General features: G+C 45.8%; 2 protein-coding genes across 3 annotated transcripts; both read left to right on the top strand.

Annotated features, from left to right (window-relative positions):
- The first annotated feature begins 201 nt into the window (after positions 1-201).
- On the top strand, positions 202-13757 carry WDR24 (WD repeat domain 24). Of its 2 annotated transcripts, none has more exons than XM_035131530.2 (10): positions 202-336; positions 4102-5001; positions 5283-5460; positions 6328-7000; positions 7536-7651; positions 8484-8605; positions 8722-8826; positions 8947-9284; positions 10155-10339; positions 12090-13757. In XM_035131530.2, the coding sequence occupies exons 2-10, from the start codon at positions 4521-4523 to the stop codon at positions 12256-12258; spliced, it is 2367 nt and encodes a 788-aa protein (XP_034987421.1). In that variant the 5' UTR covers positions 202-336; positions 4102-4520; the 3' UTR covers positions 12259-13757. The 2 variants fall into 2 exon arrangements, with proteins under 2 accessions (XP_034987421.1, XP_034987422.1); XM_035131531.2 differs by lacking the exon at positions 202-336 and adding an exon at positions 363-499.
- A 20-nt stretch (positions 13758-13777) lies between these two features.
- On the top strand, positions 13778-23848 carry KLHL10 (kelch like family member 10). The gene is made up of 5 exons (XM_035131533.2): positions 13778-13970; positions 15806-16295; positions 17744-18361; positions 20213-20362; positions 22952-23848. The coding sequence occupies exons 1-5, from the start codon at positions 13783-13785 to the stop codon at positions 23324-23326; spliced, it is 1821 nt and encodes a 606-aa protein (XP_034987424.1). The 5' UTR covers positions 13778-13782; the 3' UTR covers positions 23327-23848.
- Positions 23849-25528: the final 1680 nt, after the last annotated feature.

The raw sequence follows: 25528 nt of genomic DNA, 5'->3' as shown, positions 1-25528 counted from the left end.
TTGAAAAACGCGATCCGCCCCTCACCCCCCGCCCGCCCACGATCCCGCGGGAAAACGCAGCCGGGGGCGACAGGGAAGCTTCCCGCCCAACGCCCCTCGGGCTCGCCGGCGAAGGGCCGAGAGAGGGCGGCGCGGCCAGGTTAGGGGACCGGCAGGCGGGCAGGCAAGCAAGGGCGGAGCGGCCTGGCCGGTGGCGGAAGGGGCCGGGCAAGGCGTGCCGGGTTTCCGCGGCGGAAGGAGAGGCGGCTGCCTTGAGCGACGGAGGGCCCGCCAGGAGTGGCCTCGGTAGCAGCGATCGGTGAAGCCGTTGGCCTGGCGGCCTCGGCCCGCTGCCAGGTGAGTTGCCGCCCGTTTGCTTTTGCTTTTTACCTTAGCGCCTCATCCGGCGCTCGCTCGTGAAAGGCTGAGGGAAGCCAGGCCGGGCTGGGTAGGCCTCGCGCGGGGCTAAAACTGCTGCGTATTTATATATGCAGTGCATCTTTTTGAGCTCCCGATACATGTAAGGGTGAGGAAATGCTGGATTGAATACAGTACATTGCATGGCGGTTTTTTGTTTTTGTTTTAATTAACCAAAGCTCAATTTTAAAGCAAACTTTAATCTGTGGTGTTAGCTTAGTTAGTTATGGTGTTAGTTTTTTATTTTTTGGTAATCGTTATTGCTTTCACTTCCAGTATGCAAAAAGCCAATGTTCACAACGATATAGGGAAAGGGGGGGGGGGGGAGAGAAAAAGAAGGGAGGATATGAGGAGAGATGAGAGTAGGATTGCAACAAAATAGCATTGTAATTCCAGACTATTGTTCGTCATAAGCGTGTCATCCAATAATAGTTTTTTTTCAAAGGAAACCGTGAGAAGAGGGTGGCTGCTGGTCATGTTGCTTTAATTTGATGTATTCAATAAACGGATGCCAAACTTCAGAAATAGTTGTGCTTTGTTTTTTGATAGTGTAGCATTCAGGTATAATTTGTTAACTTTCCATTAAAGCGGTGGTCCAGATCTGCACATCTATTGCATCATAAGGAGACTCGTGTGTTACATTTAGGACTCTTCCACACTTAACATTTGCTCTGCATTTCTAGGCACGCCCCGTAATTTAAAGCTTCCTGTCCACGCTGCAAAAACCTGCTCTTTAGTGCTGAATCCACTTAAAACCCGAATTGCCATTTGCTCCGATTTAGGGGTACAGATTGGGTTTTCCTGGGGAGAGTGGCAGAGGGGGAAAAAGTGCCTGGACATGGACCAGGAAAGCACAGGGCAAAAGGTTAGTGTGGATGATCCCAAGAATACATGTGCCATTAACTGTCAGTCTTTTTTTTTTTTTTAACATAATTTTTATTGGTTTTTACAAATTACAAAAGATGGTACATACATAAACACCTTTTCCACCTTCTTCCCACCCCCCTCCATGGGTCCTCCCCTGCCACAGAAGTATCCCACGCAGGTGATCAGTCAGAAGTGGTCCATTTTATGATTGGGTTTCTGTCCTCCTCCCCCTCCCCTGCCCCCCAAGCCCCCCCCTGCCACCAGGGAGCTCCAGTGAACCAGGGCAGTACGCAGGAGTTCATCCATCCAACCATCTATTGTCATACCAAAAAAAAAAGAAAATACAAAAAGAGAAAAAGAGAAAAAAGAGAAGAGGAAAAAAAAAAGACAAAAAGGAAAAAAGACAAAAAAAAAATTCATCATAATTGTTAAATTCATAATTGTTAAACCATATTTTGTGGGCTTCCCCACCCTCCCACCCTTCCCCGGTTTTCCTCCCTTATTTATCATCTTCAACAGTTTCATAGTTCATATTTTATAACATACACCTTTATATCTTATACCACTTTTAAACTATTATCATTTTCGCCTATTATCCAATCACTGAGAAATCAAACTCCCATTTTTTCTTCCCGTGCCTAGTTTTTACCCCTCTATAGGCCTCCATATTTTCACCTTTTTCCAGAATCAATTCACTTTTTAAACCTATAACTATTCCCAAACTAACCTTACTCCCCCCGAGTACCTGCTCCACCCCTCCAATCCAGCAAGTTCCATAGTCAGCAGTCCAGTTATAGTCCTATTAACCCATCCTTACAATCACCACTTCACTTTCCCTTCACCCCACCCCCTGTTTGCAGTCTTTTGCCATCCAGGCCTCCATATCAGACCCCTGAGCTTCTTCTCTTCTCTGCTTAATTTTTCCTTCTTCCCTGTGGTCATTCTGGAGTTCCAGTAAATCCAGTCGTGCCCCCCTCGAAGGGGAGGCACTCCATCCAACTTTTTGTAGAGTAAAATCATCATTTTTTTCGTGATGGGCTTCATTTTGTGTTAAATCATCACAGTCGTCATCATTGTCATTCTCACATTCATCTTCTTCAGTTTCAAAAGCTTCATCTTCTAGGAAATCATATTCTGTCATCACAATCTGGAATTGTTGCTGTAACACTAGCCGTTGTGTCTCCTCTTGACATAGTTCTATTCTTGTTTCCCACATTAAGGTCAAAACAGTCCGCTGAAACTCAGGCGGGTACCTTTTTGTTGACATAGTTCAGTCCTGTCAAGGTCAAAACTTGTCACATGGGGTGGAATATGATCGCAGTCTATTTTCTCGACTCCATTTTAACAAGCTGGCTGCATTCTTAAAAATAAAGTTCGAACTCACATTTCAAAAGCATATAAACCAAAAAAAAAATTCCCAAAAAGTCCAGAGATAAAGATAGAAATAAAATTTAACTATAAATCCTGGTCAGCTCACTGGGTTTTCTGGGCTGCCGGCTCCCGAGAAAAAGAAAGGTCTTTCTTAGTCAATCACAACAGTCTCTCTCCCCTTTTACCCTGCATTTAGGGGAGATTCTCTTTGATGCCTTTGAGGAATCCTTTTAAGTTAAAATCTTCTGTTTACGGCTTCGGGTTTCTGTTTACTGTCTCTTATGTTACCGTGGGGGGGGGGTGGCTTCCTCTTTTCCCCTCTCTCCCAGGTCCAAATTGTTGCCTTAATTTACATTCCAAAGAATCCAAATTACTCACAGTCTATTCATTTGCTGAATGTTCTTTGAAGAATTGGCCACCTCCACTTCCCAGACTCGCAGCTTCGCACTCTCAGAGCAGCAATGTCAGCCTGTCCGCCGCGGTTCACCTCCTCGCTCTCGGGGGCTTAAACAAAGCCGATCCGGGGAGGAGAGAGCCCGCTTTTGGCGCCGCCAGGCAAAATCTGTCCCCAAAAAGCACGATTTGGGGCTTTTAAGGAGGTTTCGTTTCGCTGGAACGATTCCCTCCACCTCTGAAGCGCCGAGGTCCGCTCCGCTGTGCGGACCCCCGTCTGAGCAAGATGGCGTGGTCAACCGGAAGCCTCCATTAACTGTCAGTCTTGCCCATTAAAACTGATCCCTCCCAGCAATATAATCAACTGGGGCTGCAATGCTTGTTTTCAGCCCTAGTTTCAAGTGAGGAAAAGGTGGGATATTCAGTAAATACATAAATTACCTGCTGCCTTGCAGGACATCTTTGGGAAAAGAAAAGGCCAAGGAGTAAACCCTACACAAATCCAGAGTGGAGTCCCTAAGGCGGTTGGTTGGATGTCGTCTTGCACACTTTCTGGCAACTCCTGCAGCCAAGCTGGTGCCAAATGTATTGCTCTGCTTCCCTTTGGACCACATCAGCAAGGGGGGGGGGGTCTTGTCCTCTGGGCAGCCCAGGACCTCCATGCACACTGCCCAGGCTTTTACCCTAGGGAGGTCACTTTGGTGCTGCTAATGCAACAATAAGAATGTGCAGGGCAGCAGTTATTAATTGCTGGTCTCTGCAACCACGGCAGGTGCTGTGATTCTCCAGCAGTTTGACTTCACCCCTGGAGGCGCTCTCCATTTCTCTTGAGATAGACGGATGACAACAAATAAATAAAATATGAAAGACATTAAAACATTTGCCTTTAGTGGTGTGTCAGTTTCTTTTATGCAGGTTCTTTTCAGAAGCAAATGGCAACTTCTACAATAGTGGATACTGGTCTTGTTTCAGTGTCCAGTGGTTTGAGACAGATGTTTATTGCTTAACTAATTTTCTCTCTCTCCCTCTGTGTGTGTTGGTCTGCATCCTGAACAATTCTGTCTTGTATTTCAGAACTTTGTTGAATTTCTTCGGCCAGAAGCTATCATGCAAGCGAAAAGTTTCTATCAAGAGTCTACTTGAATGTAGGGAAGTGCTTGATGGTTGACAAACAAATTCCCACACAAGGTAGACCTAAAGCCAAGTAAGCTTTCAATGCAAATTAGAAGAGCTTGCAACTAATTCTGGAGCTGTAAGCATTGGCTTTATGTGATCATGACATTTCCTTGTGTTAGGATGCTGCCCATTTCTGGGTAGGACCTTATTTCAAGTGCTGAATATTCCTTTTTTAAAATGAAGCTTTAGTGATAAGGAGCTTGCAAGTTTGAGTTTAATTTTGTGAAGTTGTCCATCAAGATATAGCTGTAGACGCTCCTGCTCTGTGGTCATTGGGAGATCCCTCGGAACCACAGGGAGCCCCTCAGAAGGCAGCCATGGAGAAAATGGCTAGGGTGACCACTGCCCTTGGAGGCAATACCATCACTGGACGGACCATGTTCTGCCACCTGGATGCCCCTGCCAATGCCATTAGTGTATGTCGTGATGCTGCCCAGGTAGTGGTAGCTGGGCGTAACATCTTTAAGATCTACTCTATAGAAGAAGACCAATTTGTGGAGAAGCTGAACTTGCGTGTTGGCCGCAAGCCATCCCTGAACTTCAGCTGTGCTGACGTGGTGTGGCACCAGATGGATGAGAACTTGTTGGCCACAGCAGCCACCAATGGCGTCGTCGTGACCTGGAACCTCGGCAAACCATCCCGTAACAAGCAAGACCAGCTCTTCACTGAGCACAAACGAACAGTTAACAAGGTGTGCTTCCATCCCACGGAGGTGTACATGCTTCTCAGTGGCTCCCAGGATGGCTACATGAAATGCTTTGACCTGCGCAAGAAAGATTCTGTTAGCACATTCTCAGGTAAGGAGTTATTTCTGAATTTGCCATGCCTGACTCTTAACACTCACAGCAGTGGTCAAGAGTACCTTTTGCTCATTACACCTAGTCAAAAGGCGGTGCTATGAGTTTGTTGGGGCTGGCCCGAAAGCAAGGTGTGACCAAATAATTGGGAGAGAATCTGATTTGGCCCTTGAGCCTGAAATCCGTTGTGCTAGAGTGTGATTACAAATGGTGAGTGTCATCTAGATGAGCTGCCAGATATGAAGCTTGCCAAATATGCTGTCTGTTGCATTATCTTTCAGGTCAATCAGAAAGTGTGCGTGACGTCCAGTTTAGTATACGTGATTACTTTACCTTTGCTGCAACCTTTGAGAATGGAAATGTTCAGCTGTGGGACATCCGCCGGCCTGACCGCTACGAGAGGATGTTCACAGCCCATAATGGGCCCGTATTCTGTTGTGATTGGCACCCAGAAGACAGGTGTGGACAGCAGGGCTAGAATTCTGCACTAAAATTTTGTTCTTTGTCTTCAAGCATATCCTCATCTGACTTTATTCTTCTGCACACCCCATTTTTTTCCTTTGGCACCATTTCACATGCACTCGGATTCTCTGTTCTGTAGCTCATCTTCTTTCTTTCTCCGTTCCCTGCCCATGGAACATTCTTCCTTCTTAAATATGCAGTTTTTCCTTCCTATTTTTAAACATTATTTTATACATCCATTGAGAACTTACTGTTCTTAAGATTGCCTTCCTTAAGTTAAAATCTTCTGTGCAGTGCTTTGTTTTTAAGCATTATATTATAGAAATGCATCTTAGAAAACTCAAAGCTCTTCCTCCAAGAGCTTGTTTTTGTTGGTATGCTGCATTTCCCTAAATTTGAAATTCTAGGCTAAGAACTGCAGCACAGTTTCCTAACTTGTTGCCCTCCGGATGTTGCTGACGTCTAGCTCCAGTCATTCCTGACTAGGGGCCATGCTAGGTTTATGGGAGCTGTAGCCCAACAGCATCTTGGGATGTATGAGGGTTTTGTCATGCAGATAAGTAAAGAAGACACACAGGTGTGTGAGAGCAAGGATTGGGATGTCTGCTCACCCCACCTCTCACTGTCACTGATGACTTCACTATAAGCCCTCGGGAGTAGAGACATGGGGGCTCCAATTCCCATCAGCTCCAGCCAGCATGACTGCTGGTCAGGCATATTTAGAGGGCCACAGGTTAGTCCCTCATGCTTTAGCAGGATTGTGAGTTGGTAGCTGGGTATAAGGTCAGTGTAGATCATGTATAAGAAAAGTGGTGGTTGCTGAACTGTTTACTGGCCACTTAAGCTTCTCTTCTCTCCATCTAGGGGCTGGTTGGCCACAGGGGGCCGAGATAAGATGGTAAAGGTCTGGGACATGAACACCAACCGGGCCAAAGAGATATACTGTGTGCAGACAATAGCCTCTGTGGCAAGGGTCAAGTGGCGGCCTGAATGCAAACACCACATTGCCACATGCTCCATGATGGTGGACCACAACATCTATGTGTGGGATGTACGCCGGCCTTTCATCCCCTCTGCCATGTTTGAGGAACACAAAGATGTCACCACAGGGATTGTGTGGCGTCATCTCCACGATCCTTACTTCCTCCTCTCTGGCTCTAAGGACAGCACTCTTTACCAGCATATCTTCAAGGATGCCATCCAGCCTATTGACCGGGCTAACCCTGAGGGGCTTTGTTACAGCCTCTTTGGGGACCTGGCATTTGCTGCCAAGGAGAGCCTCATCTCCTCTGATTCTAATCGTAAGCGTGATCGGCGCCATCCTATCTTCTTCAAGCGCAAGCTAGACCCCACAGAACAGTTTGAGTTCATCTCCTCTTCCAGTGCCCTGAGTGTATTTGAAGCAGACACAGAGTGCGATGCTGGTAGCATGGACTGGTTTGTGCGGACCGCCAAGCAGTATGTGCTGACAGGGAGACCACTGGCAGAGCTGTGTGACCATAATGCCAAAGTAGCCAAAGAGCTCAAGCGCAACCAAGTAAGGGCTCCCTTTGTGCAGGAGTTATTTGCTTATAATTGGGGGATTTGGGGAGGGGGCTACGACATATCCTAGTCCCAATGGGCACCCAGGAAGGAGATGTCATGATTGACTGTATTGGAATTCAAACCTGCAGCATGTATGTTCAACTCAGGATACCAGAAGTCATTTTGCTGAAGTTGGCGGCTTGTGATGAAGCCAGAACAAGGGCCTGAATTAGAGCCTTAAGTCAAGTGCGGGGAAACTATGGCTTTTCTGATGTTGGACTCCCAGTTCCCATCAACCTCAACCAGTGTGGCCAGTGGTTGAGGATAATGGGAGTTACTGTCCAGTTACACATGGGGCTCTATTCAAATAACACTTACTCAGAGTAGGCCCATTGAAATGAATAGTCAAGACTAATTTTAATTCCAGTGAGTGCCTTGAGTGCAATTGATGGAGGGCCATAAGTTTCCCAAGTTTTCCTTAGCTCAAAAACTTGGCTGTTGATAGTTTAACAGCTTTAACTCTTTCTGTTATTTCTCTTATTTGTCAGGTTGCTCAGACGTGGACCATGCTCCGAAATATTTACTCTAGCCCTAGCACTGTGCCCTCTTCAAACCTTAATCACAGCATTGGGAAGAGTAGTTCCAGCCTTCCACTCATGAACAGGTAAAAAAGGCTTCCGCATCCTTGATCTTGGTTGTGAGATGGGAGGTAGAATGTTGACTGTGGCAAATGCAGGTGGGCTGGTTGCATGAGAGATCTCATTTACACCATTTGCATTAGGCAGAGTGTTCATCTGGCTAAAAGTGAGAAGACTCGCATTTCCACTCTTGAGCCCTTGGAAATGGGGCATACTACAGAGCAGAAAAAATGCACCTTGCTGATAAGTTCAGAAGTGCTACTGGTCAGCACAGGTGGCGCTGTGGTTAAACCACTGAGCCTAGGGCTTGCTGATCAGAAGGTCGGCGGTTCGAATCCCTGTGACGGGGTGAGATCCCGTTGCTTGGTCCCAGCACCTGCCAACCTAGCAGTTCGAAAGCACATCAAAATGCAAGTAGATAAATAGGAACCGCTACAGCGGGAAGGTAAACGGCGTTTCCATGTGCTGCTCTGGTTTGCCAGAAGCAGCTTTGTCATGCTGGCCACATGACCTGGAAGCTATACGCTGGCTCCCTCGGCCAATAATGCGAGATGAGCGCGCAACCCCAGAGTCGGTCACGACTGGACCTAATGGTCAGGGGTCCCTTTACCTTTACCTTTACAGAGCAGAAAAAATGCACCTTGCTGATAAGTTCAGAAGTGCTACTGGTCTCTCAGTAGGTTTTCATGTGAGCAGTGAGAAGAATTGAACACAAAATCTTAATGATGCAAGATTTGTGTGGTTACTTGGTTACCAGGAATTGCAACCAGTGGGGCACTTGGGTGAGGGGATGTAGAAGGGAAGCTGGAAGCATCAGGTTTTACCTGGGTCTAACACAGATTTGTGTTTCCCTCCCAGCTTTAACTTGAAAGATATTCCTTCTGGGATAGGCAGTGAATCAAGGATGGAGAGGAGCAAGGGAGAAAACCGACCTGAGAACATCCTCATGGATTCTTCCTCCACACTGATCAATAACGATGGTGAGAATGGTGTCAGAGGAGGAACACATACCTCTCCCCCAACCCTGCATGAACCTAAGAACCGTTTCTCACTTCCTTCTCTGCTTCCCTCTTCACTTTTACTCTTGGGTGTCTAGAGAACGAAGAGACTGAAGGCAGTGATGTCCCTGCAGATTATCTCCTTGGGGATGTGGAAGGAGATGAAGATGACCTATACATGATAGACCATGAGAATCCTCACAGTGAGTGTATATATACTCTTGAGAACTGTTGGTCCTTCCTGTTCCCCTTTCTTTGTTGGGTGGAATTGTTTATCTTTCCCCGTCTGCCTTCCCTCTCACGGGTCCATGTTTTCTTAACAGCTGAGGAGCAAGAGTACATCCTTCCCCAGGAGGCCTTTCCTTTGCGTCATGAGATTGTGGACAATCCCTCTGCACTGGATCACTTACAAGACAAAGCAGACTCCCCACATGTCAGTGGCAATGAGGCAGAGACTGTGTCGCTGACACCTGTGGAATCTTTCTCCTTGATCTCCATCTCTCACTCTCTGTATGATAACCGTCTGCCTGCTGACTTCTTCAGCCCCATTGTCCGTGACATGTTGCTCTTCTATGCTGAGCAGGGGGACGTGCAGATGGCGGTGTCTGTACTTATCGTGTTGGGGGATCGTATCCGGAAGGAGATTGATGACCAGGCACAGGTACTTCCCCGTTCTGTATTTTAGGATTAGGATTGGGAGTCATAATTACCAGATACCTGCTGCAACCTGCACACTCAATAAGGAGCCCATCCCAATCCACAAAAACTCCTATCCTGCTGCACCTCCTCCTAACTGTTGCTGCCTATTCACCTGCCCTCCCCAAGTGAGCAAGCAGCAAGAGATACAAGGAGAAGGAGTAGTAAGCTCCGCACAACTTATCCTCTGTCTCTATCAGAGCTGGTGCTGATCAGGCACAGAAGGAGAGGCATGTGGAATGGGCAGTGGCAACACCATGGGGCTGGTGAATGCCTGGATGGGAGTCTACTCCACCTTGAATTCCATGTTTCCTGAAAGGCAGCAAGTGTGTGAAATAAAATAGCTGCTCTTCATGTTAATGTTTGTGGTAGTTTATTAAGTGTAGTTGGTCTAGGTTGTCTGGCTATCAAAACACACCTGCTAGTTCAGGCATCCCCAAACTGCAGCCCTCCAGATGTTTTGGCCTACAACTCCCATGATCCCTAGCTAAGAGGACCAGTGGTCAGGGATGATGGGAATTGTAGTCCAAAACATCTGGAGGGCCGAAGTTTGGAGATGCCTGTGCTAGTTATTTCCAATTTGACGGGCCAGGGCCAACTTTAAAATATACATCTGCAGAAGAGGAACATGGAAAGATCCATATGAATTTTGTGTTCTATTTTACTTGCATTAGAAGTTGTTCATAGACTTGAGTGCATTATTAAAAAAAGATGAAAAGGCAATATCTGAGTATTTCAATAAAATAAAGGGTTTGGAGTCACAAGAGAGAGGTTGAAAGATCTCTGGAGATGGATCCTGTAAGTGACTTGTGTGAAATGCCTTAAAACCCCACAGGAACACTGGTACACTTCGTACATTGACTTGCTGCAGCGCTTCCAGCTGTGGAACATCTCCAATGAGGTGATCAAACTGAGCACGTGCAGAGCCATCAACTGCCTCAACCAGGCCTCAACCACACTGCACATCAACTGCAGCAATTGCAAAAGACCCATGAGCAACAAAGGCTGGATTTGTGACAGGTGAGAGGCCTATGCAGAGAAACACTGTGTGCATGTATACACATACAGAGGTTTTAGTTTTGTGACATACTGAGAATAATTATATGATGCTGCCTTATTCCAAGACAGACAATCGTTCATCTGATCTGAAATTGCTTACTCTGGTGGAAGCAGCTTTCTGAGATCACAAGCAGGGGTGTTTTCCCACCTTCAAGACTGAGGATTGAACCTGGGATCTCCTGCACCCAAAGCATCTTAAATTATCGCCCCTCTTTTAAGCAACACTTCACATACATACTTCCTGATAAATAAAGCTAGAAGTGATTTTGTTTTCCAGGAGCTAAAAATCATTTTACCACCCCACACTCGGATTACATGAAGGCTTTTGAAGCTAGGTGTGCCTTACTCTTTTTATGATGTGACCTATGATAGTGGTCTGATTCTTGTAGGATGTCCAAAGGAGGCTGTAAAAAATGCCAAAATGGCCAGTTCTGGTGCTTTATTTTTAAAAAGTGTAAATTTACAACACAGTGTGCAGAGCCTCACTGCCTTTACAGATGCGGAATGGACACCACAACAGTGAAAGGTTGTCATGACTGGTCAGCGCCCAAGCAAATGTGTATACATCGTTTATGCACAAAGCAGCACACGTCAATTTACTCAGAACCTCCCATGACACCTGTCTGGTGAGGCCATAGGTAGCAGTTATCCAAGGCTTACAGATAGCTCCCCTTTCTGGGCCGAGAGCCCAGCATTACAGGGTCCACAGATAAACATAGCATTAAAGCAAGCCAATTTGCATATACCAAAGCAAGTGAATATAAACATACATTAGCTCATTCTTGCAACAACTACCAATTAATTGTAGTGTTATCTTGACTACCAAGATGGTGTTTGCAGAGCTTCTGGAACATCTCTCCTTTGGTTCAACACAGTGGTGTAGCAAAAGTGTTTTTAAAAATTCCTGGAAAACAAAATCGACTTCACAACTGCTTCCATCCTTTTTCAAGCAGATTAAGAAGTATAGTGGAATACAGAAATTTAGAACAGATCTCATCAATTTACGGGACGTCAAGCCAACAAAGACATCCCAGGCACCTGATTACAATGCTGTCACAAGAAGGCAGCAAAACAGAAGTTTTTTGAGCTCTTGAGGGGCTCCTATCCATTCATGACTGATGTGCTGGTTCAGTGGGTCACAAGTTGTGTATATGTGGTCTAGAATGGATCTTTCTTATCTATACCTCTTGAGAAATTTATGCATCCCAATAATGCACCTCCCAATAGTAGGGAAAAATGAATTGATGTATAATTTCAGGTGGGCCATGCTCCCACCAGCTGCATAGCTGCCAAGTTATCCCTTTTTTACAGGGATTTTCCCTTATGCTGAATAGGCTTCCTCGAGAGAAAAGCGAAAACTTGGCAGCTATGCAGCTGCAGAGACTACAACTGCTTATCACATTCTATTTATTTTTTGTATTTCTTCCTACCTTACCTCCAAGGAGCTTAGGCTGGCCTGCATGTTTCTCTCACACATGACCATGCACCATTTTATTCACGCAACCCTCTGAAGTAGGTTAGGATGAGTGAGCGTGATTGACTGAAGCTTCATGGCTGAGTGAGGGACTTGAACCTGGGTCTCCCTACTCCTTGTCCATCAGTAATCACGTTAGCTCTCATTGGGACTATTACGTTCCAGGATCTGTGTTGCATTTGACTGCTAAGATAAGCCATTTTCTTCTGGTTGATTCATTCTGTGGTCTCGTTTCAGATGTCGGCAGTGTGCCAGCATGTGCGCTGTGTGCCACCACGTAGTGAAGGGTCTGTTCGTGTGGTGCCAGGGCTGCAGTCATGGTGGCCACCTGCAGCACATCATGAAATGGCTGGAGACCAGTTCTCATTGCCCTGCAGGCTGTGGTCACCTCTGTGAATACACCTGAACCTAATGGGAGTCTTTGTCCGCTGGAAAACAAAACCTTGACGCACTGGCTGCTTAGAACTGGCACTGAGCTCTGTTTGTGGGAGGCATTAGAGACATAGTTGCACAAGAGAACTTAGTGAGTAGGATACTGTGAAGAGAAGGTGACCTTCATTACTTCACAAAAAGCAGTGAAACTTTAAACGCTCAGGCGATTCTTCTTGAAAGCTTCTGGTCACTTAACATCCTCCCCCTTTTTTACTGCTGCATAATTATTATTATTTTGTTATCACGATTCTGCACAAACCTACTTCTTAATGAGCCAAGATGGCACCATGAGACACTTTTGAGTTTCATTCCACTTTTTATACTGAATTAAATGAACACAGTGAACTTTACTGCTTGCTGCTTTCTATAGAGTTCCCGAATCCTTTTGCATAAATGCTCCTAAAATTAGTGAGCTATGGCACAGCATCTGAATTCCTCCCTCAAAGAGGAAATCTCTTTCCAGGATATGTGTTCAGGATATGTATTAAGCAACATTTAAATTTCCTGCTCCCGGATGCAGAACACAAACCACTGGCCAGCAAGGGAATACCATACTGGTTACCACTTTTAGAACTTTGTGGCAAATTGCAGACTGATAAAATGCTTTACAAGAACTGGAGTTCTCTAATGATCATCTTAATGAGCTTCTCCAAGTCAGGGAACAAATGGTTATGGCTATTACTTAGAAGTAAGTCCCATGATGTTCAGTGGAGTTTACTCCCAGTGCATTAGCAACATAAGGCAAATTAGAATTACTGCAGATAATATCTAACAAGTGTCAAGTCAAACAATATTGTTGTTTTTCCCCTGGTCTTTGGTACTGCTATTCTTTCCATTTAATCTGAAACATCAGCCTTCCATGCTACAGCATGGCATAGTTGGTCAAGTTCAGTTTATTGATCCAAATGATCCCTAAATCTTGGTGCTGCTTGCCTGGCCAGTTATTCCTACCTTACGCCCATGCTGCTGCTCTAAGCTTTATATCTCATACCATGGAGATGTAAAAGGAGATGTAAAAACAATCATCTGTTGACGAGTTGAAAAATTAAATATGGATTAGGTCAGAAGCAGCCAGCATTCATACCATCTGCGAAAGAACTGTTTCAATGTTTAATATAATGTGCTGCCATTTTATTTAAATGGTTTTTAATTTCTCAGGATATAAATTAGGACAATCATGAACAGATTATATTCTGGTTCACGCTCAGTTTGAGATGTTTAAATTGTGGCCCACTGTGAGTCAAAAGCTGTCTACGCATCAATTAAATTTATTTTAAATTGCGTGGGAAAGGGTATCCAAACCTCAGATGCTGCGGTCGACTGTGAGTAGGACCACTTTGCTTCAGAGGACAGCCAAGATTCTAGAACCTGGTCATGTCAAGGGTCTCATTATGGGAGGGATTCTGGAACCTCTGAACCAATCACACCCTTTTTCCAAGAGGAGGGTTAAGTGGAAGGCCTGGCAGCTCTTTGTACTGCCTCCCCCCACCTTGAAAAAATGGATGATGCCTCTGCTTCGGCGGGGTACTCCCACCGCCACATGGAGAGGAAGATGAGTGCGATGGCTTGTACAGTCTTCAACGAACTTCGACTGGAAGGGAAGCTCTGTGACGTGATCATCAAGGTCAACGGGTGCGAGTTCAATGCCCACAAGAACATCCTCTGTAGCTGCAGCTCCTATTTTAGGTCAGTGCTTCTAACAGGCAAGAGTTGGTTTCTCTGGCAAAATTCCCAGGAATATGTCTTGATTCAAGGGCTCATTTTATTCAGCAATGGATGCTTGAGTTCCTGCTGTCTTCAAAGATGTGGTTGGCTGCTGGTTCACCCTCTCTGTCCCTGATTCCAGTTGTGTGGAAGTCATAACCACTAATTAGTAGGTTGACAGGCAGTTTAAATTTATCAGTTGTTCACCTGTCTTTTAACTGAACAATTAAACTCAAATATTGCCAAAACCACTGAATAGGTTCCCATTTAAATGATAAAATTAGTAAAACAAAAACTACCAGAATAGTTGAGAGAACCATATTGTAATGTAACTTTCATTCTCTGTTACAGCAACATTTAATCAAATTGTCTTAAAAGGTAAATGAGTGTGTTCTTAACTCATAATTCCACCAATTAATAGTTTCAGGTTGTGTCTTCAAGTCAAGGTGATGCCAAATGGCATCCAAAAGCATAATTCAGAAGCAGAGTCTTTTATCAAAGCCAAATAAGTCAAGAAGAAGGTTAACGAAATACCACAGGGTAGGAATAAAGTAGAAAAGACAGGAGGGGGTGAGATTGTCTAGGTTTCTAATTTGTTTGAACAGTGGATTCCATCGCAAGGATTTGCTTGAATAAAAGCCATCCTTGGCTTTTCATGCCCATCTAGGATAAAATACAGAGCCCACACTACTTCTGAGTCATTACTAACTTGTAGTATTGGGAGACTCATGGTGCTATTTGAGCAAACAGGGTTTTTTGTTTAATATCTAGTTGGCTCTGTTGAGTAACGGTTTCTGACATTTTGCTCATACAGTCAAGTGACTACTTCTTGCCTTAGGAGCAAAATCTTGTCACATTATCAGCCCAGTAGCTACTGAGGACCCAACTCTTCTAGCCCAAGGAAGTTATCCAGTGCGAGCTGGAATACGTTTCAGTTGAGTTATGTAGAGTCCTAAAATAACAAGCTGCCCGTGCACCAGCATGACTTAAGAGCTGTCATTGTCAACAATAGTTTACACTGGCAACCAAGTCCACAGGTTGAGGCCATGATGTATCTCTCTTGATGTGAATTCCATCTGTTGCAACTTTTATTGCACCCCAGACCTGATATTAGACAATCTGGTCGGAATATTTTATTTTGTTTAGTTGTTTTTATTTATTTATTGGCAGTCTGACCTAAAGATCTGTATGGCTACAGTGTCAGCGTTGTAGACAGGTGCTGCCTGTTCATAGGAACTAGGGCAGGGTTGCTCAATCTTGCACTGAATTCCTAGTCAGGCAGGTGTAACAGATCACCTCAACTTTCTGAGCATCTAGGTAGGCATGTCTAAATGAATGTTTTTAGCAGGTGCCAAAACGAGCACCATGAAGGCGTCTGCTTGATCTCAATAGTCAGGGACAGGCATCCCCAAACTTCGGCCCTCCAGATGTTTTGGACTACAATTCCCATAATCCCTGACCACTGGTCCTGTTAGCTAGGGATCATGGGAGTTGTAGGCCAAAACATCTGGAGGGCCGCAGTTTGGGGATGCCTGGGCAGGGAGTTCCAAAGTGCAGGTGCTGCCACACTAAACAATTGAGTTCTTAGAAATGCCGAATGGGTATTACATGGCACCTGTAGTAGTGCCAGTTCCTGTTCAACTTTGAGAAGCAATATGAGGCTTGCAGCTGTCATGAGCACCAAAAAGTTGTGGGGATTGCTATAGAGGTTCAGCAGGTTAGCTGGAGGATCTCGGTGGACCCAACACCACCTCCTTGAGGAACAGGACCCCAAGATGCAACAAAGACCAATGAGAAATAGTTGTGTTCTTTTTCAGAGCTCTGTTTACCAGTAGCTGGAACAACTCAGAGAAGAGAGTATATAATATTCCTGGCATAACCCCAGATATGATGAAACTCATTATCGAATACGCCTACACAAGGACAGTGCCCATCACCGTGGACAATGTGGAGAGGCTTCTTGTGGCTGCTGACCAGTTTAATGTGATGGGCATCGTCAGGGCTTGTTCTGACTTCATGAAATGCCAGCTGTGCCTGGAGAATTGTATTGGCATCTGCAAATTCACAGAGTACTACTTCTGTCCGGAGCTGCGGCAGGCGGCCTATATGTTCATCTTGCACAACTTTGAGGAGATGGTGAAAGCGTCTACTGAATTCCTGGAGCTCTCGGTCAATGAGTTTAAAGACATCATTGAAAAGGACGAACTCAATGTGAAACAGGAAGACGCCGTCTTCGAGGCCATCCTCAAGTGGATTGCCCACGACCCCACAAACCGAAAGCAGCACATGGCAGTGCTGCTCCCTAAGGTTAGCCCTTTTAAATATCTTGGGGGTCCATCCATCCCTTGTCCTTCAGGAATCTAGGACCAGATTTAACTAAATACTTGTGCTAGCAGGAGCCAGTGCAAGGACTCCCATTAGTGCTACAGGGCTTTCCCCCTCTTCTCCCCGCTGTGCCTCCCTTCATAAGCTCTGGGGGTGGTTTGGGAGAACCCCCAAAATGGCACACAGGGAGGAGAGGGGGAATCGTTCCATCTGGCAAGCAGAACTGTGTGAGCTGACGGAACGATTGTAATAGTGTGGTGTTGAATCCCACCCCTTCTGTCTCCAGATCTACAGTGCTGGCTAACTTCCCAACCAGCTTCATATAATGGCTATGTACTACCTTTGGTGCAAGAGGCAGTATGCTTCCTGAATGCCAGTTGCTGGGAATCACAAGTGGGGGGAGCTGTTGCACTCGGGCTCTGCTTACAAACTTCCCATAGTCATCTGGTTGGCCACTGTAAGAGCAGGATGCTGTATTAGATGGGCCATAGGCCTGCTCTAGGAGGCTCTTGGGCTGTTACCTATGTCACCCTGAGTTTCATTCATGTATTTATTATTGAAAGGCTGCTGTTGCTACCAGTCACTGGGAATCACAAGTGGGGAGAGTGCTATTGAACTCAGGTCCTGCTTGTGGGCTTCCCGTTGGGGCCGCTGGCTGACCACAAGGATACAAGCATCATAATTTGGGGGAAGAGCTGTAGCTCAGTGGGAGGGCACCTGCATCACATGCACAACACCCCACTTCTCAACACAGTTCATGCAAAAATCAAAATCTAAATACAGTAGCGCAATAACAATATACAATAAGCCATATAGTATCACTGAAACATAACATCACAAAACTAATAATCTGCAATTAATGCAGCTGGTGGAATCTTCTGTTGGTGGTCCAGTGAATCCTTGGCAGCCAGGGTTTCACCCGTCCTGGAGATGCTTCTGAGTCCCAAAACATCAGATGGACAAACAGCAAACAGTTGCTGTCCTAATGCCTGTACTGCAATAAAATAAAATTGTTTCGTTGGTAGAAGGAGGATTGCTGCTTTCTGGATCCTCCAGTGGCAGCAGTTAATCAGTAAAAAGAAAGGGTTCATAACTGGTCTTCTAATTTGGGGAATGTTCTGATTAGGGTGTTATGAATCATAGCATCAGCTCTGCATGACATACCATAGTTTTTCTTCATGTCATGGAGACCTATAGCATGATCTCACTGCTATACAGTTAAGTGCAGCTTTAGTTATACTCCTCCACTTTTCTGAGAGGATACCACTTCATAATCAGACTCCTGTAACACAGTGGCCAAGGTTTACAGGCTGAGTGATGGTGGGGAAACAGACCCGTCTCATGAACTTGAGAATAACAAGGCAGGAATGTGCCTCATCCCTATTGGGCTTCTTATTTAGCACCAGTCCTTTTCACTCCCCTCTCTGTAGGTACGCCTGGCCTTGATGCATGCTGAATATTTTATGAACAATGTCAAAATGCATGACTATGTGAAGGATAGCGAGGAGTGCAAGCCCATTGTTATCGACGCCCTGAAAGCCATGTACGATCTCAACATGAACGGACCATCCAGCTCCGACTTCACCAACCCGCTGACGAGACCCCGTCTGCCGTACGCCATTTTGTTTGCCATTGGCGGCTGGAGCGGTGGGAGCCCAACCAATGCCATCGAAACGTATGACGCCCGTGCAGACCGCTGGGTGAACGTCACGTGCCAGCAGGAGAGCCCCCGGGCGTACCATGGTGCCGCCTACTTAAAGGGCTACGTCTACATCATTGGGGGTTTTGACAGTGTGGACTACTTCAACAGCGTCAAGCGATTTGAGCCCGTCAAGAAGACGTGGCACCAGGTTGCACCCATGCACTCGCGGCGCTGTTACGTTAGTGTCACCGTCCTTGATAACTTCATCTATGCCATGGGTGGCTTTGACGGCTATGTGCGTCTCAACACAGCTGAGAGGTATGAGCCCGAGACCAACCAGTGGACCTTGATAGCCCCCATGCATGAGCAGAGGAGTGATGCAAGTGCTACAACCCTGTATGGAAAGGTAATGAGAATGGAAATAGGCCAATGTTTATAAAATATAACCAGCTGCTAAGGCTGACAGGTCACAGGGCTGGATGTGAAACTTTAGGGGGGTTGCCTCCAAGAGAAGAAATTAAATATTAAGGGAAGGTTAGGAAACGAGGCTAGACTGATGTCCACAAGGCCCCTCACCATCCTGAGCTGCTTTCTAAACTACCCCCCTTTTCTAGCCTTTGTTCCTTTCTGTAAAGATGACAACAATACAGATATCGTAAACCTGGTTTGAGGACAGAGGGAAAATAGCAAAAATGTTAATGGCACCAAGCTCTGTTTTTCTTTTTCATCAAATCCACATGGAAATGCTGTGGAAATGCAAAACAGTTGCTTTTGATTGATAATGAACCAGAGTGGGGAGGGATGAGGGATCCATAAACTGAACCTCAGTTCAGATAAGATGAAGGTGTTGTGAGTTGGTGGTTCATGTGACCTGAGAGGTGGTGATCACTGCAGTTTGGGGAGTGTTGCTGGATTTGGCCTTGTCTAGAAAGGCCCAAGTGGCCTCTACATCTTGAAATTCATTTTACCAGCTGAGGCTGGTGCACAAGCTGTGACCCCTCCTGGATGACGATAGCTTGGCCACAGTTATCCACACACTGGAAACTTCTTGTTTAGAACACTGCAATGTCCTGTACATGAAGTTGCCTTTGAAGATGCTTTGAAACCTCAGTGCAAAATATAGCAGTATGTTCATTAATTGGGACCACTCATGTAGAACATATTATGTCAATCTTGAATCAGCTACATTAACTGTTTCCATTCAGAATGGAAAGTTCTGATTTTAACCTAGACATCCTTAAATCATAGCTGTCAAGTTCTTCCTTTTTTTAAGGGAAATTCCCTTATGCTGAATAGGCTTCCTCGGGAGAAAAGGGAAAACTTGACAGCTATGCCTTAAATAGCTTAGGGCACCAGTGCCAAAACCTGTCCAGCCTTTGAGATCATCCCTGCTCTTCCGTCAACTGAAGTAATAAACATCTTTATTTTATTTTCGGTACCAGATGAAAATCTGTCTAGGCTTTCTAATGCTGCATGTATTTTATGTTAGATTTTTAAAACCTTCAGTATCTGTTTGCAATGCTTATTATTGTGATTGCTTGCTTCGCAGTATTTTATTGATGGATATACTTTTTTATTGCTTATATTGGTCGCTGCTCTGGGAACACTGTCAGATGAAGAGCAGAGCAAGATAAATGGTGGCAACTTATGGCATCTTAAACCCTAACAAACGTATTATGGCATGAGTGGTTATGAATTAGAGCCCTACTTCATCAGACACCATAAAACTTTCATTGTTTTGTACAACAGCCATCTCTCTGGAAATGAAATGGGGGGGGGGGGAATGGCACTTGAGATCTTTTTTGAAAAAAGATGTCAATAAGCACTGCCAGCCACACATGCTTTGTCTAGTGAATCTCACGGTCAGGCGTCCTGTGAACCCCATCAGTTGCAGTGCAGCACCCATACTTGTTGTAAGAATTACAAGGGAGGTACCTTGTACATTGCCCTGAGATGTTTGGAAGAAGGCCACGATTAAAAAATTAATAATCCACACTTAACAAGTCATTCCTTCTCCCAAGGAATCACGGGAGCTGTAGTTTTACCCGGGGGCCTAGGAAGCCTGTGAGAATTCTCAGTGCTTTCACCAAACTACAATCCCCAGGGTTCTTTGGAGGATACCATACCAATTAAAAAGCCATCAAACCAATACATGTGTAAAGTGGACAGGGCCAACAATTCTTTCTACAATGGCACCGAATTTATTTCAGCAATATTTTCACAAACCTATTTTTTGCTTTCCTTTTTTTAAAAAAAGGTCTATATATGTGGTGGGTTCAACGGAAATGAGTGCCTGTTCACAGCAGAAGTGTACGATGCCAAGATTGATCAGTGGAGCTTGATCGCACCCATGAGAAGCAGGCGAAGCGGCATTGGCGTGATAGCGTACGGAGAACACGTCTACGCAGTAAGGCCAGGGTCCTTTTGTGCCCGTAATGGCAGGCAAGCCTGCAGCACCCTTTGGCGGTAAAGTCATTGCAACAATGCTGCCTCCCTTTGGTTTGGTGTAGACCAAGTGCTGGCCAAGCTGTTGCTCATGAACTGTATAAATTTAAGGAAGTAAATAGGCACAAAATGGCAAGAATGCTGTAGCTTAGTGGTCTTCTGAGGGGTGTGGCGATCTCAGCCTGGTATTAACACCTGGCATCTTCAGGCAGCTACTGGGGTCTCAATGCCTGGCATTAAGACCTCCAAGCTGCAGCCTGTCCTGGTGGTGATGGCAGCAGGGGCAGCCTTACTGTAAGATACATAGTATTTGGTAATCACTAAGTACATGCAGTTACACTCAATGTTGGGCCATTCTTTCAGGTGGTTCTGCTGAATCCTCATCCCACTTCTCACACCAAAGTTCTGTTCTGTTGTGGGAGGTTGCCAACATAGGAAGTTTCCTACACACATTCTGAGATTACGGAATAACAAAGAACACTTTACTTGGTATCACTAATACTAACTAGTGACATTACCTGTACCTGCACATACTTTACAGTTACCAAATACAGTGGTGCCTCGCTAGACGAATTTAATTTGTCCCAGGACTCAATTTGTCCTATGAAAAATTCGTCTAGCGAGTCCCGGTTTCCCATAGGAATGCATTGAAACTTAATCAATGCATTCCTATGGGCTCCAGGGGACTGGCCCCGTCCGATGCCGGCTGTGTGTGAGGCGGTGGGGGGGAGAAGCGTTTCTCCCTGCCGCCGCCTCCCGCCTGTCTTCCCTGGCATGGGACGGTCTCCGAAGCCCCGCCCCATGCCGGCTGTGCGCAGTGGTGCGGTGGCTCCGGGGGATGGAGCCGAAGCGCGGCGGGCGCTGCTTGCCCCCGCCTGTCTTCCCTGAGCCAAGGGGAAGACAGGCAGGGGCCGCCGCCGCACCGCCACGCTTCGGCTCCGTCCCCCCTGGCAAAGGAAGATCAGCTGTCATAGAAAACCTTGTCGTTTTGCGAATGCCTCACGCAACGCAAAACTCTTTCATCTTGCGGGTTTTTTTGTTGTGCGAGGCATTCGTCAAGCAAGGCACCACTGTACCATATATTACACCTATTGTTAGGAAAGATGTTGCAGCTTATCACCTGTGTTTCTTCATGGCCTCTGTGTGTAGTAGCGCATGTTTTCAGGAGGCTTTGGGATCAGGGGCTACACTGAGAGCAAGGGAAACCCGCAAGCAGGGCCTCCAGTGGCCTGTCTATAGTTCACAGTGTTCCACCCTCTCCCAGACATCAGTTTGATGCTGGGGGTTGCAACTATGGCTTCCAAAGTCTCTCACTGAAGTTGGAGTCAAGCTCCTAAATCACACACTCCAACACTACCATGCACTGCCACGTGTGTGTTGTGGGGGGCTTTTTCTGTTTCAACCTGCAGGTTGTATGGAAGGAAGAGAACTTCTGAGCATGTTCAGAGTGACTGTCCTTCCTTATCAAGGCAAAGCCATTTCTTATGTTCCTGTATTAGGGGCACATGACTAGTCAGTTTAAGTCCTCATATACCACTTTAAAAAAGAAAAAAAACTAAATGCCACCTGAGACCTCTGCCTAAATAATTTCAGCTTCTCCATGTCATATTGCTTTTATGTGTCTTTTTTTAAAAAAAAATCCATTAAAGTTTCTTGTTGATAACTTATAATTCCAAAACATGTACCAAACAATTAACCACAGAAATCCAAGCCACAGTGAAAAAGACAGAAGTCCTCAGCCTGTCAGGGCTTTGATTCATACTGCTTGGGCTGCACCAGGAAGGAAATGGGGAAGTCAAAACAAATAGCTGAGTACAGATATAAAGGATTACACAGGAAGCTGTCTTATTCTGAATGAGACCATTGCACTGCCCAGCTCACTACTGCATACATTGACTGACTCTGCAGGGTTTCAGGCAGGGTTCCTTCTCAGTCCTACCTGGAGTTACCTGGGGCCTTCTGCAAGCAATGCAGATGCTCTAGGATCCTTCTCCTGATTGCTTGTAGCCTATGGAATAACCATAGTTGCAAGCAGTTGTACACCAGCTTAAGCATTTAAAGTGCTGCATTGGTAATCCATACAGCAACCCTCTACAGCAGGTCTTTGCTTTTATCCCACAGTAAAGTTAAGGCTACAATTGTAGTTTGCATATAGGCCATCTAGTGAGTCCATGCTGAGGTGTAATTGGAAGTGGGGAGTCAAATGTCTCAGTGAAGTCTTCTACTGGAACAATTTGTGTTGATTTAAACTAGTGCTATGCAAGCTTTCAGTGTGCACAGAAGACTTGATCAGATGACAACTCTTTTCTCTGGTCATTGGCCCCTATGGCAGCTTCCCTCTTGTGTCATCTTGTCCTTCATCTTGGGCAACAAAATGTCCTTCTGCACCAGCCCTGACTACTGCTATTGCATGGAACTGATGAGAGTTTGGGCCCAGCATCTGCACGGTGCCTCCTTGATCTACCTGGATCAGTGGTCTGACTTGGTGTGAAGAAGCCGCCGCCACCACCTCCTCCTCTAAATGACTCCCTGTCTTTTTGCTGCCTCACAGGTGGGCGGATTTGACGGAGCCAACCGCCTTCGGAGCGCGGAAGCTTACAACCCCATCGCCAACACCTGGAGGACCATCCCAACCATGTTCAACCCTCGGAGCAACTTTGGCATCGAAGTGGTGGACGACCTGCTCTTTGTGGTGGGTGGCTTCAACGGCTTCACGACAACGTTCAACGTCGAGTGCTATGATGAGAAGACGGACGAGTGGTACGACGCCCACGACATGAGTATCTACCGCAGTGCCCTGAGCTGTTGCGTGGTGCCAGGGCTGCCCAACGTTGGGGAGTATGCTGCCAGGCGGGACAACTACGTGGGGTCAGCTCAGAGAGATGAGGTCAAGTACTCCTCATCCACAAGTACACTACCTGTGTGAAAAGCTCTCCTTGACTAATAAAGCCCTCTAGCAAGAACTATATGCACAGGTGGATTCACCTTTTTTCTCCCCCTCCACCTTAAGCTGTGAGACTGGTCCTTATAGGTGAGCTGGTGGCATATGTCCCTCCCCTGCCCAGGAACTTAACCAGTCCCATTCTTTTATCCTTTAGGAAGTTATAGAGCTGACCTATAGGATATGAACAAAGATGTTGAGAACAGTGATGGGATTCAGAGAAGAGCCACGAAGGGGATAGAGGGATTTGCCATTTGTGCTGCTATTGCTCTGATGCACAAAAAAGAGTAGTAGGGGAGGAGTCGCAAGGCACTTGGAAATGTTAAAAAGCATGCCAAGGAAAACTACTACTAGGAAAACGTTGATTGTGGGTTAGTCTTGCTTTATATGTATCCAGTGATATAGCTCCTACCCTCCACTCTGCTAGATGAAGAGCCGTTTGTAAGTAGAAAGCTTGCATATTCCTGCCGCAATAGAAGCTGATCCAATAAAACCCATTCAGCCAGACTACCCATTTTCCATTTCTTATTGAGAACAGCAGTAACAGACCTTGCCAAACAAAACAGGCATTCCACAAGATGTCCCTGTTACAATCTGTAGTTTTCTTTAGACACTTGGCTTACCTAGTTGCATTTAACAGATTTTATTTTTTTAATTTCAAAATATAGTAATTTTGGCACGAGGTGTAATTTCTTAGGAAAATCTTCATAAACAGAAAAAGTATGGAGCACTGAATGTTTCTAATAGTTAAGCCAAAACATTCCAGGGAATGTGCATCTGCCGCTGAAACAGCAGCCCTGCAGTCTGTCTCCTCTTCCCTAGCAATATGCATTACTGCAGCCTGTGTGACCTCCCCACCATGAATAGGTGGTGGAATTGGGCTGTGTGCTGGCCCTGCCTGCTGTATCTTCATCCTCTGTCCTTCCACTCTTACCTCCAGACCTCCACGCATTAGAAAGGAAGTCTGATGAAGTGGGGAGCTTGCAGGTGCATATACCATTCCCCCCCCCCCTTCAGACCTCCTGCCCAGTGCATAGAAGTGGGCTTTCAGTGGGTCTACTCTGAGTAGGACTAACATTGACTACCACCCATAGAATCTAATAACAGATCAGCAAACACGGGTACCGTATGGCAATGTCTGCTCTGCCTGGCTGTGGTTCTCTAGTTTCATGCATAGGTTTTTCGCATCACTTCTCAGCTGATCCTTTTAGCACAGCAGGAGAAGGGTTTTTTGTGACAAGTGGGGGGGGGTCCCTATTTCCTTCCCTTCAGGGCCTGGAAAGGACTACAGAGCTTGTGTTTCAGCTGGTTGGGCCCCTGAACAACAGCTCTCTGCTTTCAGCAAGGATAGGGAATAGGTGGTCTTGCAAGTGTTCAAGCCAACACGGTCCATGGTCAGCAATGAAGGAGTTGAAGTCCATCAACATCTGAAGGGGCTACAGTTTCACCATCCTTGACTTAGACGGTGGGAATGCCCTGCAACATTTTGCTGCAGGCCCTGCTTGTAATACCTAGTTCTCTAAAGAGACCTTCTGCAAGTTCAGCTTTATTTCCTCCTGCCTCTTTTCTTCAAACAGCACTAATGCAAGCACAGAGTGGTCTTCCAACTGCAGATGTTAACATTCTAGGTGACACAGCACACACTCATTATTTGACTCATGCTGTTGGGAATTGTAGTTTAAAATATCTGGAGTGCTCCGCCTTGGAAAGCTGTTGCAGATTGTAGCCTTGGCCTTTTCCATCATGCCCAGGAACATCTTTTTTCTCTCCTGCCCACACTCTTGGCTTTGTGTAATATATCTTAACCGAGGAAGACTTTTTTGAAACTTGAAAGCTTGCTCACTTCTGTGTTGCGACTTTTTGTTTGGCCCTACTAAAGCCAGTGGGGGAACATTTTAGTCTCCCAGGACTGCAGCTGATCTGAAGGTAACCATTACTGGGAAAAGGAACTTCAAAGTTCCTTTGAAGACTGTGAAGCCTTTGAATTGCAGTACTTCAAGAGGTTCAGTGTTATCACTTGTGGGCTGAAGGACTACAGCTACCTGCCCACTACGGTATCCCTTTAAAGCACACTCAAGGCACATTCTTTCCTCAAATAATTCAGGGCTCCGTAGTTTATATCTCACAGTGTTACAATTCCCAAGAACCCCTTAACAAACTACAGGGTCCATAATTCTTTGAGGGGGA

The sequence above is a fragment of the Zootoca vivipara genome, chromosome 14 (genome assembly GCF_963506605.1).
Source record: "Zootoca vivipara chromosome 14, rZooViv1.1, whole genome shotgun sequence".
Taxonomy (NCBI): domain Eukaryota; kingdom Metazoa; phylum Chordata; class Lepidosauria; order Squamata; family Lacertidae; genus Zootoca; species Zootoca vivipara.
Note: the sequence above shows the minus strand (reverse complement) of the source record. Positions and strands in the feature narration are given on the sequence as shown.

What these genes read in the sequence shown, in the direction of transcription:
- WDR24 (XM_035131530.2), top strand. Translation starts at nt 4,521, where the DNA reads ATGGAGAAAATGGCTAGGGTGACCACTGCCCTTGGAGGCAATACCATC. An exon ending in TTCTGTTAGCACATTCTCAG is followed by an intron (nt 5,002 to 5,282) that starts GTAAGGAGTTAT and finishes ATTATCTTTCAG; the next exon opens with GTCAATCAGAAAGTGTGCGT. An exon ending in AGATTGATGACCAGGCACAG is followed by an intron (nt 9,285 to 10,154) that starts GTACTTCCCCGT and finishes AAAACCCCACAG; the next exon opens with GAACACTGGTACACTTCGTA.
- KLHL10 (XM_035131533.2), top strand. Translation starts at nt 13,783, where the DNA reads ATGGATGATGCCTCTGCTTCGGCGGGGTACTCCCACCGCCACATGGAG. An exon ending in AGCTGCAGCTCCTATTTTAG is followed by an intron (nt 13,971 to 15,805) that starts GTCAGTGCTTCT and finishes GTTCTTTTTCAG; the next exon opens with AGCTCTGTTTACCAGTAGCT. An exon ending in CTACAACCCTGTATGGAAAG is followed by an intron (nt 18,362 to 20,212) that starts GTAATGAGAATG and finishes TTTTAAAAAAAG; the next exon opens with GTCTATATATGTGGTGGGTT.